General features: G+C 36.2%; 2 protein-coding genes across 2 annotated transcripts in view; one reads left to right on the top strand and one right to left on the bottom strand.

The window, feature by feature from the left end:
- The first annotated feature begins 1,562 nt into the window (after positions 1-1,562).
- Positions 1,563-1,991, top strand: LOC136029671 (uncharacterized). Its single transcript, XM_065708175.1, has one exon. The coding sequence runs from the start codon at positions 1,563-1,565 to the stop codon at positions 1,989-1,991; it is 429 nt and encodes a 142-aa protein (XP_065564247.1).
- A 491-nt stretch (positions 1,992-2,482) lies between these two features.
- The window catches only part of LOC136029192 (leucine-rich repeat-containing protein 58-like), a 29,362-nt gene continuing 18,314 nt past the window's right edge, over positions 2,483-13,530 (bottom strand). Inside the window, exons 4-6 of the mRNA XM_065707330.1 lie at positions 11,042-11,231; positions 5,565-5,765; positions 2,483-2,606 (exon numbers count right to left, since the gene is read on the bottom strand). Coding sequence (XP_065563402.1) covers positions 5,584-5,765; positions 11,042-11,231 — 372 coding nt within the window. The 3' untranslated portion in view covers positions 2,483-2,606; positions 5,565-5,583. The remainder of the gene's footprint in view (positions 2,607-5,564; positions 5,766-11,041; positions 11,232-13,530) is intronic.

The raw sequence follows: 13,530 nt of genomic DNA, 5'->3' as shown, positions 1-13,530 counted from the left end.
ACTGGTGAATTCAGACGCTTTGAAACGGAGTTGTTGAAAGTTTTAGAAATTCATATCCCAGGGGTAGGAAAAATGACATCAGGTGATATAGAACTTATTTACTCAGACAGGAAAGATGGGGTACATAGACAGGGAGTAGGACTCATGATGAATAAGGAAGCTACTAGGTCTTGTTTGAGTTGGGGGGGGGGTACTAACAATAGAATGCTAGTCGCTCATTTTATGACTAAAAAGTGAAGGTATAATTCATAATAGTAAATGCCCCTGTAGAATCGACTGACATAGATGGTAGTGACTCAGATGAATATTACTTACAGGTAAAGAAAAAACAGGAAGGAAGGACAGAAACAGAATAATTTTCGGAAAATAATTTGTGAAGCAGCTAATGGTGTCTTGTGGAAGAAAGTTAGAAAAGCAGCTAGGAATATTAGTGAAAAAGCGGTATGTTTAATAGAGAGGAGAAGGGGCTTGAACAAGACTTATCTGAGTGAGATATGAAAACAAAAGGAATAGAAAGAAAGTGGAGAAAGCATTAAAATATGAACTAAGGAGGTGTGAAGAGAGAATAAAATTGCCGAGGATCTAGAAGATACAACTAGACGGTGTAATAGTAAAAAAATTGTACTGACATGCTAATAAATTGAGAGGGAGTAGTCAATCCGGACTTGTCCCAGTTAAAGATAGGAACGGGGCCACAATTAGTGGTAAGGAAAGAGTTAAAGAGAAATGGGCATAACATATTGACAGAATATGCTAAACCAGGATAGAAATTCATAGAAAAGATATAGAGGAGAATGAAAAACTTTACGACACCTTGGCTGTGAGGAAAGATTTATTTTGTGAGGAAGAATCAGTGACAGTACTAAAACGATTTAAAAATAAGGCCTAGGTGCTGATAGTGTGGTAAATTAGTTTCTTAAATATGGTGGTTATTAGGTTAGAAACAAGATACTGACGATTACGAATATGATTTTCAAAAGGGGAAGTACCTAACGATCTTAGGAAACCCTAATTAAAACCTTATATAGGAAAGGTGATAAGAGTGAGTTTGGTAATTATAGAGGAATTAGCCTGGTTTCTGTAGGTAGCAATTTACTTAGTATGATGTTACTTCTTAGACTATATAGTGCTATGCACGAGAATAACACTGTTGCGGTTAAGGTAGGAAATGAGGTTAGTAGTTGATTTCGTAGTAAATCAGGAGATGAGCAGGGTTGTGTTCTATCCTCACTTAGATCATGCTGATGATTTAAGCATCCTAGATGCCCGGTAATACGAGCTAGACTCTCAGCCGGGCATACAAATGCTTTTGTTGTATTTAGTTTGTAAATAAAAAGAACCTGAACCTAGATGAAAGTGTGAGCAAAATGAATGAACTTTTAGAAGTTCTGTGAGTTCTGTGTGCTAGAATTGGTTTAAAAATTAATGTTAAGAAGACTAAGTCGCCAAGACTAGGACTAAGTGATGATGAATAGGTGATGCTGGGCAACGAAAAGATCGATTAAGCGGACAGCTTCACTTACCTAGGTTGTATTATTAGTTAAGACGGTGGGTGAGTGAAGATGTTAAAAGTAGAAAAGCCAAGGCCCGGAGTGTTTTCACAGTTGAAAAAAGTTGGGAAGAATAGGAAAATAAGTCTGCGAACCAAGAATAGAATATTGGAAGCTACAGTGATGACGGTGGTCAAGTGTGGTTCTGAAGCATGTGCGTTCCGAAAAACGGATAAAGATTTGCTAGATGTTTTCTATACAAATTGCCTACGGATTGTTCTGGGTAACCGACTGACTGACCGTATTTCAAACAGTAGGCTATACGAAAAGTGTGGTTCAATCCTGCTTTCTAGGGATATAGTGAGAGAAAAATTGAAATGGCTAGATTATGTTCTGCGGATGAAGGGTGACAGATTGTCCTTCTCAGCCAACCGCCTAGGGCTAAACGGAAAGCAGGTCGTCCTCAGTTGGTGTGGGAAGATGTCGCAAGGAAAGATTTAAGGGAAATAGTAATTCCCTGGAAGAGTATAAAGAGCGAGGCTTTGAATAGATTGGTAGGTAGGAGGAGAGTGCGCATCTGTGTTCGCCTCAGGCGGCTTGGTGCTGCGGTGAGTTGTTAGTAGTAGTAGTAGTATAGATGATAGGGTACGACATCCTAAAAGAGAAGAAAATAAGCCAAATGAAAATTGTTAAGACAGCTGTTTTTCCAAAAACAGAAAGCAGAAACAAGTAACCTGTTACTGACGGGCCTGGTTCTGTTCTTTTTTTTCTCTTTCATCTGTTTTCTGAAAAAGAGAAGCAGTGCCGATACTTAGTCCACGCCCCTTTAAATATAACAAGAGAATCTTGCACCTCCTTTAGAAAAGTTGCAATATAACTTGACATAAATACCCTCTGTGTAATTGTATAGATGCATTTCTCTAAGATCACCTTAAAAATTCTTTTTTTTTTCGCATCCCCGGTTGGGAACACCAGATGTTAATATATGAAAATTCGGAGTCAAGTCTTTTATTCCAAAAAATGACTTAACAAAATAGAAAAGGAGACAATTTTGGCCGTAATTCCGAAAGACATCCAAGGAAGAGAAGAATAACATCCAAACGACAAAAAAAAACACTGAAAAAGAAACAAAAATATAGACAGGCACAAAATGCAAGGGAAAAGACTAAATGAACGGTATACATCGAAATTGCTCAGCGGTACTATGACTACAGTTTTTAGTTAAAATAAATAAAATAAGTTTGAATAAGATTTAGACTGAGAATTATAAACTAGAAAACTTAACATTAATAACATTAATGTTAAATGTTAACGACGTAGGCAATAATGCTCCTAAACCAAAAAAAAATGAATTTAACATTTATTTAATGTCACCTTTAACATTGATTTAATGTCAGCGAGATTAAATAGTTAATCGAATCGGTTAACTAATTAAAAGATTAAAATCCAAAGAAAGAATACCAATTCTTAAATCCTATATACCTTCTTACCTTTTAAACCAAAATTATTAATATACTAGAGTATCAAAAGTAGTAGCTACAAAGTAAAACCAAAGATCAGTGTGAGCTAGGTTGACCCCGGAATATTTTACAAAGAAAAGGCGATACGTTTGCCCAAATAGAGAGGGTAAGATCGTTTAAACGAGAAATTTCACGTCAATGTAATCAACCTTCGGGAAGCTTCCAGTCTCCATTGACTACGTATCCTGCCTAGTTTTAGTAACTTTTTTTAATAATATCGTGGTCGCTATTCAAAAAGAAGAAATCATTTTTGGTATCGCCTTTCATCGCAGTTAGCACAGCTAAAATCTGCACCTCAAAATAGGTTTTCAAAGCATTATCAGTCAGACGTATAGAGCCAAAATGTCTTAACCCACAGATTCCCAAACTTTTTTTTTCTCATAGACTATTTTCAAAATTTTGATGGTGCTGGTGTACCCCGTGCAGCTAAGTTTCTACCATATTTCCAGTACTCAAAAAGATTGGAAAGATTAGATCTAATTATGGAGATTCCTGCTGCGGCTTAGTTTCAACCACGAAGTGACAATTTTAAAAAAGGAAAGTAATAATTGATGGTTAATTAATTAATTGGTTGTGCTATGAGTGCAAGAGAAAAACTGGCCAGTCAAAAAGAGATTTAATCCAAATTTACTTTTTTGGCATATACAGTCAAGAAAAAAAATTCTTACTTATCTTATTTAGAAAGCCCCTTTCGGAGTAGTAAGAATAAGAAGAGCAATTGTGTGTTTTCTTGGCTCATATTTATTCAAATACTCAATTATTACCCTAATAATTTAATTATTACCCTATTAATTAAACATCAACGTCGTCACGTAATTTCTAAAATGACAATCATAAAATAGTCAAATTTTAATGGGAGGGATGTACTTGATGGATTGACAGCAAATTATCAATATTGGGCTTTAGTTTTGTTAAGAATTACCAAGAAGCTTCCCGTTCTGTGATATTTCATATGCTTCTTTTTTATGAAAAGGTAGGTAACGAAAACGAAAAAATTGCGACATCATATGACGAGGGAAACGCTATCAAAAGTTATATCACAATTCCCTGAAGTCCAGGATAATTTTTTGGGGTATTTCTCTCTGCAGCCAAAACGTTTCATACCCCTTTTTTAATTTCACGTTCTTTTCTTCTGTGTCATCAAATAGATTTATGATGCATAGTGGTATTTCTATCGTCACAATGTCGTCAAATCAGATTTTGAAGCCGTCACGCAGTGCAATTTGAAAACCTGGACATTTGAAACTGGATAAGTTTGAAAACCGGGGATATTCGCACTGACGAATATTTTGTTACCTAAATTACAATTTTTAAAGCTAAAATTACACCCTGTATTTTTTTTATTGAGGGGGTCCCCCTTGTAACTGTCAGTTAATACTGTTAATTTTTTGAACAAATCGATCAAATACGCCATGTCCACTTTTAAATTGATCAAATTTTCTTTTAAATCTGAATATTTAATTTCCAGAAACACTAAAACTAATGCAAAATTGAGTCAAATGTTTTTAAACGTGTACTTTTCGACAACCAGCCTACTTCGTTATGCAAGGGGGATCGTTGGAAGTCTTCATCATTTTTATCACACAATTGCATAAATAAACACAGTGAGTTTTTATTACCGTTTTCACGCGTAACAGTCACTGTTCTTAAAATATTATCTGCCTGATAGTCAAGCCAACATTTTATTTCTTCACTAACGAAAACAGATTAATTTTCACGGACCCCCGTTTACTAATTGTGAATCCCAGTTTTTTCTTTATCCCGCCAACGTAGATCCTTCTCGAGTCCCCCGTCAACACCTTGGGGTCCACCCGGAGCCCTTTGGGAATCACCGTCTTAACCATCACCGGTGAATGTTCGACTTTCCTTTTTCTCTGCTTGGATTCAATTAGCTTTACGAGTCAGCCTTTTCAGTCTGATGCAAGCTATGTGGGTAAAAGTTAAAGTTAGGTTAGGTAAGATTTTGTTAGTTTAGGTTAGGTCAGGTTAAGTTAAATATGGTTCTAAATGTCAGAAATGGATTAAAAACCTAAGCTAACCTCATCTAGCCAAACCAATCTATTCTAAACTAACCTGTCATCATCAAACATTGCATTAAATTAAAGAAGTTGACTGGCAACGCTGACTAAATCCAAGAAAAAAAAGGGTATTTCGGACATTCACCGGTGAATGTCGACGTTCACCGGTGAATGTCGACGTTCACCAATTTGCGGACATTTAAGGTAACATATATATAATTATATAACAGAAAAAGGGGAAAAGGAAAATACACACTCAGGATATCATATTCTGCCAATGGCATTTGCATGTGCTGATGCAAGAAGACCGACAAATGTTCTTTCTAATGGATTTCTCCTTTCAATAATTATGAAAATAAAACATCATCACTAATGCATGTTCCCCGTGTTCAATATTGACAAATTTATCACCTAGAAATTGTTTGGTTTATATTTAGGACTCATGCAACTGCAATTAGTAAAAATCCTAAAGTGCAGGATATGCTCTTACACTACACAACTTAGCTCTTCCCCAAAATCACAATAATAAAGCTTACCAAGCCCAAAATATATAGACTATCCAAGCAACACTCTCTTTAACCTTTGGGACTCGGAATCAGAATCAGATGAATCATTATTGTAAGCTGGTCGAGCAGTTGTACATTTACGCGAACACAGATAGTGCATTAAAGGTATACGATACTTCCCGCAAAAGTCTACAAACTTCACATGCTCCACTCTTGTGTCAAAAAATACACCTGAAAAATAATCAAGTTTATTAAGACGATAAAAAAACTAGACCGTCTGTGCCAAGGCCCCATGGAATTTTTGATACAAGGGTCACAATTGGTGATCAGCACAAGCAGCTACGTCTCCTAATTTTGACCTTTCCATCCTGGTGCTGAGGTTAAATCTGGGTAGACAACAAAAATACACAACTAAAAACCTAGCTCTTACTTCACACAAAGTATGGTTGCAATGTAACTCCTTCTGTTCAAGAGCTAGGGATCCCTCTTCTACTCTCCCGCACAGACCCAATTGAAACTAGACTATGAAAGGCCATAACTAGAACAACCACTGCTACCTCCCATTAAACTATCAGGCAGTTAGATATAAGAAAATATTTCTGCGCAAATAGGACAGTAGTTGTTTCCTCAAACCACAAATGGCTGAGATTTACAATCTCTTTTTGTAGATGTCTTGAGGAGAAGAATATAGGAGCTTTCTCCTCCGTTGAAATATGATTGCACTTAATTACCACAAAGCACAACTACGACACTAAAGCTTACTTCTCATTAAGATCGGACGGAACTTATCGTCCACTTCTAGTAGAAGCGCTGATAACAACAATTTAGGGAGCAGCCCTGGAGTTCCAACAGACACAATTGGGACACTAGCCCATTGAGATTCATTGGGATGTGGCGAGTCGTTCTGAAAGATGTCTTCACGACAAGGAAGTAGGGTTACCCTTCATCGTCCACAGAGAAGATGGTCCTAGACTTAAAAAAAAAGAAATGACATATCAAATGCTGTTACTGACTAAGTTTGGTTAAGATTTGACACAGAGGTCAGACCGGGGCTACCTAATGATTAATTCTTTAAACCAACTAGTGTTCAACTGTAAAATTATAATTTCAAATGCAAGCAAAACAAGCTGGAGGAGACCTAAAAGACTTTCGGAAAGGTCCCCTTATGCAGTTCTTTTTTTTTGCAGTAGTAAAAATTCGATAAGCAGCTCTCTGTGCTCGAAGAAATTGACCAGTAAATCGAGTGTCTATACGAGGTGTAATAAATGGTTCCACTTTACCTTTGGACATCTAAGATACTCATTAGGATTAACAAAATCATATATCAGTCGGATCTGTTGACTTTATCGGTGACTTTGCCCAGAGCTGAATCAATAACGAAAGCAGTAGCAAGTCCAATAAGTGTCTGTGCATTACTCAATCCTATGCTTTTGGTAAGTAATTCTTCAAATTTTTCTGACATTAATAACCTAATTATGCTAAGCTCTGTTCCTGACATTGAACCAGGGACAATAGCGAATTGAATTACCAGACACTCGACGAACTGTGTTGCCGCGTGTCAATCCTGCCAGTCTTGCAATGTTTGTCAACATGTCGCTTGCACCACAAGCTGGCTTGCACGCAAAAGCCCTCCAACCATGCTTTTCTATTTGCGTGCAATAACTACAGAATTAAGGTGATACCTGAGATTAATCTTATGAGGCAAAACAGCAAGACTAACAGCGGTACGGCCAATGTCGCGGTCCAAACGCGACTGGAATTTCAGAGGCTTTCCCCTCCCATTAGCATAGCTACCTCAGCTCCATCGAAACGACCCTTGTTACCTCAGCCTCACATAGGTTGGAGCAGAAGCTCTGTTCGCGACCAGAAACGGCTTGCAGCAATCCAACTATCACCGTACGCAGCGAGCCAAAACCCATTACCTCCCAAACACAGCAAACCAACACCTGATTCCGATCACGAACAGGCTCCTACCCTGTGATATTACAGACATTCAATACAGGCAACTACTAAACATTGATGCAGAGAAATGCGTTCATAAAACTCGTTTCCTGAAGTTCTCTCAAATGTGAGATCTCTCACAAATAAACTGGAAGAACTTAGTGAGTCTCAAGTTGAAATTTCGGGTTGTGATGTGTACATGCTACCAGCATTTGACAAAAATGGAAAACCTGTGAGTCCTGGAGGTAGGGTCGATCTCCTCTGTCATTCATCATTCCTGAACTGCCAACTTAACACTAAAATTCCTCGGGATCCTGATTTTGAAATTCTGCGAGTACGGACTAGACCACAGTACCCACCAAAGGACGTATCGCCCGCGGTCTTTGGTTTGCTTTACTACGGCAGGGATCTATTCCGGAGCGACCAAGTGCCTTTTTTGTAGCTATGTGTCAAATTGATATGTTCTCAGTATCCTTACGTTCCAGCAAGAATTCTTGGTGATTTTAGCCATCTTAGACTGTCATGGCTAGCGGATCCACTATCGCTCAATTAAGTCTTGAAAGTGAATACATGCGACAACTGAATGTTAGACCTGATATATACAAACACCTTTTATTTCTGTGATTCTCCATTCATTGTCCTCCCAATCTATAGCACTGATCGTTTAACCACCATTTGTGAAGCAAGTGAAAAAGCACCAGTTAGAGAGAAAAAGGTAGTCTAAGGGCCCGTTAGAGAGAAAAAAGTTCTTTACTTCCAATTGGGTAAATGTGTATAAAGATTGGTTGAATAATAAAAAATGGCGTCACTTCCTTTACCCTACTCCACGGCCTTATTTATAACCGAAGAGTTCTATCGTAAGTACGAAAAGTTTTTTTTTTTTTTTTTTTCTTTTTTTTTTAGGAAAGTGATGAAGCCCCAAAACCCGCCAGGGGTAAAAAAAAGGAGACTGAACGACTCGTGGTAGAACTCGTTATTTTTATTCTTTGGGTAAGCTTAATGAAGCAAAATGGTTTCGGAACAGAATAGTGATCAAGACTCGTAAAGCATGGAAACATTATGGTAGTTTTACTGCCATCAGACTTGCTATCTCCAGCCCTCACACGTTCCATAAATAAGTGCAAGAAATAATTGGTCGACATAAAAAAAACCTGTGGCTATAAATGATCAATCTAGGGAGCCTGTATGTGCTGACCTTATTAATGAACACTTTGCTGCCATTTGTAGTCTGTCATTCCCTATACATTATGCCCGGTCTCCCTCCAGTATCTGAAATGCCTCCTTTCGAGATCCGTATTGTTGAAAAGAAACTAAAAAACCTTGATCCTCGGAAGTGTTTTACCCGAGGAAGATTGCTACTAAGATGTAGGAGTAAGGCTAGTCCAGTTTCAGCTGCTTGTTTCAATCAGTGTCTTGTTGATAAGGTTTTCCCAGAATGCATTAAGAGCACCTATATCAAGTCTATACATAAAGAAAAGAAACTTCAATCTGTAAATGACCTTGGACGATTTCAAAATCACTGTATGGTTTAAGATTTTAAAAAGTCTTATTTTCCAGTTTCCGTAGGACGATATTGAGCCTAATATTGATCCTTGTCAATTCAATTTCCTTCCAGATCATAGTGCTACATATTATCCGATCCGATTACTTGATGAAATGCTTAAGCATCTAGAAATCAATGAAGTTTACGCCGAAACACTACCAAGTGACATAGTCAAGGCTTTTGACAGTTTTGACCATGAAATCACTTTACAAGAAGCTAGAATTATGGACGCTCGATGGTTCTTAATCAGAATGACAGCTAGCTTCTTAACAGGTCGGTAACGGTGATCTATTTTGCATAATGGTCTGATTTCGTATTTTTTCAAAATCATTGTATATTTGATCTCATTATTTCATTTAGTATATTACTTTTCGTAATAGTGTCTAATTTTCCAAAATTGGAAACGCTTTCTAAAATTATACTGAACACTTTGCCTATATTCCTCCATATACCCTCTTAGCCCTGTTTCAACGCCTCCTATACATGTACCTCCTCTGTAAATAATCTAAGAATACTTTCTCGATACTATCGACTCGACCCCGGGGAAGCAAAACAAACATACATGCGTGACCATTGTTACCTGGAAAAATAAGAAACTTAACATTTTTTATATTGGCTTTATGAATTTAATTCATGTTGGGTTTCATTGTGGAATTTTCATCAATATCGCACTTTTTTAGGGGGGGGGCTATCCCCTTCTGCTAAAATTATACAAATTTTTATTAGCTAAAAGCTTTTGATGAACGACTATGAAATTAATAAGCTTTTTAGAGTTTTGGTTTCTATTAACACAATGACGTGAATTTAGGGGGGGGGGGTCGCATATCCCCTTTTTTGTGGATAATAATATGAATGTAATATTTTATGTTACACATATAAATATTTCTACAATTACAGGGGAGCAATTAACCCTGCATTTTCCCATATTACAGGCTTAACATAAAAATTCCTGTGAATAAAAGGATATTACTATAATCATAAGGGAGTAGATACCAATTTCGCATTTTTGATGCGTTTTTTTAAAGTTTCTTTTGTAGCCCCTTAACGAAAATCCTAGTTACGGCCCTGGGGATCATACAAAATTTCTACCTCCACCCTCCCCTCGTTTCTCCCTTAGAACTAATTCTGTATTTATTTGATGACTCAATGAGAGCTGGAATGTTTTGGCGTTAAAATGCACCCTTTGAGGTATCTCCCTATATATATATATATATATATATATATATATATATATATATATATATATATATATATATATATATATATATATATATATATATATATATATATATATATATATATATATATATATATATATATATATATATATATATATATATATATATATATGTACAGGGCAAAATAAAGGGATAATCTTTCAGATATCGTTTCAGGTTTTGGAGTAAGTTTTCAGCTCTTCGCCGAAAAAGGCAAGCTGATAGTTGAGCCAAACACATTTTCAGGCCTACCTTCTTGGAGTCTCAGTACTAGAAAATTACCTTTTATCACAATTTTTTCATTTTTTTTAATTAATTAAAGAAATTGACAGAACTTTATACCTCTGCTTTAGGGAACCCCGTGTGTTCCCTGCTTTATATTTCATTGGCTTCATCAAAGCTTGTGAAAACTCATTAAAATTCAGAGGAAAGTTGTGATTTTTTTATGCAAGGGCAATGACAATTCCCATTTTCTAGAGTATTGTTTCAACAAAAACTTGCCAATTTTTCAGACCATGCACAAGGTACAATTTTCCCACTAATTTCCGTATTACACCTATTTTTGGTCCTTAGATTGTTCCAAAACGCTTCACAATTCCACAATATCTGATTTGCAGGATCCTTTTCCTCCTATTAAATTGGAAAAGTAAACAGAAGAGGATTAATACACAAAAGTACAGACTCAACAGAGAATAAGTCATGGCACACCCTTAAACGGATTTCCACAGTAAATCATCGATAACTTTTACTTTGGAAGGTCTGTAACACAATTCAAAGCGTGAGAATAAATAAAAAAGGAAACTTGCCTTTACACTTAGGGTTCACACAATGGTGTGCACTTTGCAAATATTCTTTCAGATGTGAGGGAATATCGTCCATATTAAAAGGAATATTCTTTACTTTGACAATTCTAGCTGCTATCTCCATGAGCGACGGAGGGCTGTAGACCATTTCACGAACAAATCTGACAACTAAGGGATTATCTCGAAGACTAAGCTAAAAATAAAATAACTAGAATTGTTTAGAAGTCTGATAGACACATGAGAAGAGATGTTAAAGACTAGGTTCTTTCATGATATTATGTATAGATCTGAGAGTCTAAAATGATACTTTTTATGATGACTATCACTATAACTAATAGTACTTCCTAACAGTACTTCCTAATAGTACTTCCTACAGAATCTTAGGAATAGTACTTCCTATAGAATCTTCAATATTTAGAAACTACATGGGAAAAATTTGGTTTGAAATTTTCCATAAAAATATCTTTTAAGCTTTATCTCTATTAAAACATCTTAAACCTTAGGAATCTCCTGTGATACGACTTTAAAAACCTAGTAAACACCCTTAAATTATTCTTATTCTAGTGGGTTTCGGCTGTCCAATGATTCAATCCAATACTTCCAGTGCACATACATGCATAAATATGTAATACATAGTAGACCACACAAAAGTACATGTTAATGAACTGATAGTGACTCCACTGAACAATGCGGACACTTCCAGATAGCTTTTTTAAACAAAAGCTGCTTCTTTTAAAATATCACCACTAGCGTCAATTCATGAAAACCTAGGACAGGGGAGGGGGGACAATTTACTTTTCAATATCTAGCAGCGTGGCTATATTTTACGTTTTTTCAATTTTTCAATGAAAACAAATAATGTGCATTTTTTTTAAATCAAGGGGAGGGGAGCATGGCACCCCCTTCCCGACTGAAACCATTACATATCACCGGTTTCTCAAACTAAAATTATTACTTGATTTTACAAGTAAATTAAAGAGAGGGAATTATTCCTTGTTAATTTATTCTGTAGTTCTAGCAAAGCATTCCATTCATAGACTCAGTTTCGTAAAATTGACTTCTATCTCTGTCTTTACCTTTAATTTATGTTAAAAAACTGATTTTAACGTCAAAGAAAAGAGCAGCGTTAAAACTTGAAACGGACAAAAATTACTCAAATATGAGAGAAGAGAAGGGCGCTGCTAATCTCATCCAATGCTTTTTATGCTCAAATTTAACTCGCACTTTTGTGCAAATATCTGCTCTTTATCATAGTATTACGAGAACGAAGATATTCGTTTGACTGTTTAACTTGCTATAAGAATAGGGTTTTCCGAAGATTTGAAACGGGAGAATTCTTAGTCTGAATTTTTGGTAGACCATAGATAAATAAAACATTATCAATTTTCAACAGGCTCTATTTTTTAAATCATATTAAGTTTTCAGTAAAGCGCAAATGAAACTTAGCGAAAGCATTAAGGGTTACCAGGGTATGGTAACCACGCTCTTATTATGGTTATACCTGTTTACTTCAAGTTCTAACGACACTCTTCATTTCATGCAAAAAACTTGTTTTTTCATTGCATCTCTGTCTGTTTTTAATTTGTTAATAATTCTGGAGGAGAGATATTTTTGCATGAAATATCAAAACTAATTTCCAGGCCTTGATTTTTTTCAATTCTTCAGTGGATTGTGGGTTCTTTTGACAAAGCTTGCTCATGAGGGGAGGGGGTCCCTCTCTCTTGGGTGTCCTACAAATGCAGTTTTCCAGTTGACACTTAGAATCATTCCACAACGAAAAAGGAAACTCTCGCCTCGTCGGCAACCATATTGAACGCTTAGCCCAAACATATCCCATCAAAAGAAGAGAATTTATAGAATAAATTACCCCCTCCATGTATATCTGAAGAACCTTTCACCGAGAATTGGAGAGTTCGAACACTTAAGTGCACTTTTTGAGGCTTCGGCACTCTCTTCACACAAAAAAACTCACTGACCTCTTTAATAGCTAGTGACCATTCCATACCTTAAATAATAATAACAAATTTAAAAAATAAAAAATGAATCAACTTAGGTAAATGAACCTTACAAATAATTGCCCAAACAAACCGGTTATTTGAAATGGACTGCACACATTAGCCATCTCATTGCATGTCCCATGCCCTGCATATTTACGTTTTTGGGTTAGACTTCCCTACAATCTATGGTTATTTTCTCTCAATGAATCGGTTGAAAAAGCCACCGAAGTAATTAGATCCCCCTATGTAATTTATCCTATCCGGAAAACGATCATGTATAGGCTGTTTTCCCTCTAATACAAAGACCCTGTAAAAACTATGAAATAATAATCTGAAGTAATCATATTTACGTCTTCACCGTTTAGTTTTGGGTCCCTCGTACACATTTCATATCTGAAAAGGCCTGAACAAAAGCTTTATAGATGAAAAACTTTGAAAGTCGTTAACCACGAAGCTAATATTTTGCAGGGAACGTGCTATCAAATAAAAGAAGGG

Source organism: Artemia franciscana, chromosome 7, assembly GCF_032884065.1.
Source record: "Artemia franciscana chromosome 7, ASM3288406v1, whole genome shotgun sequence".
Lineage (NCBI taxonomy): Eukaryota > Metazoa > Arthropoda > Branchiopoda > Anostraca > Artemiidae > Artemia > Artemia franciscana.
Note: the sequence above shows the minus strand (reverse complement) of the source record. Positions and strands in the feature narration are given on the sequence as shown.

Coding starts and splice junctions, on each gene's coding strand:
- LOC136029671 (XM_065708175.1), top strand. CDS start 1,563: ATGTTAAAAGTAGAAAAGCCAAGGCCCGGAGTGTTTTCACAGTTGAAA.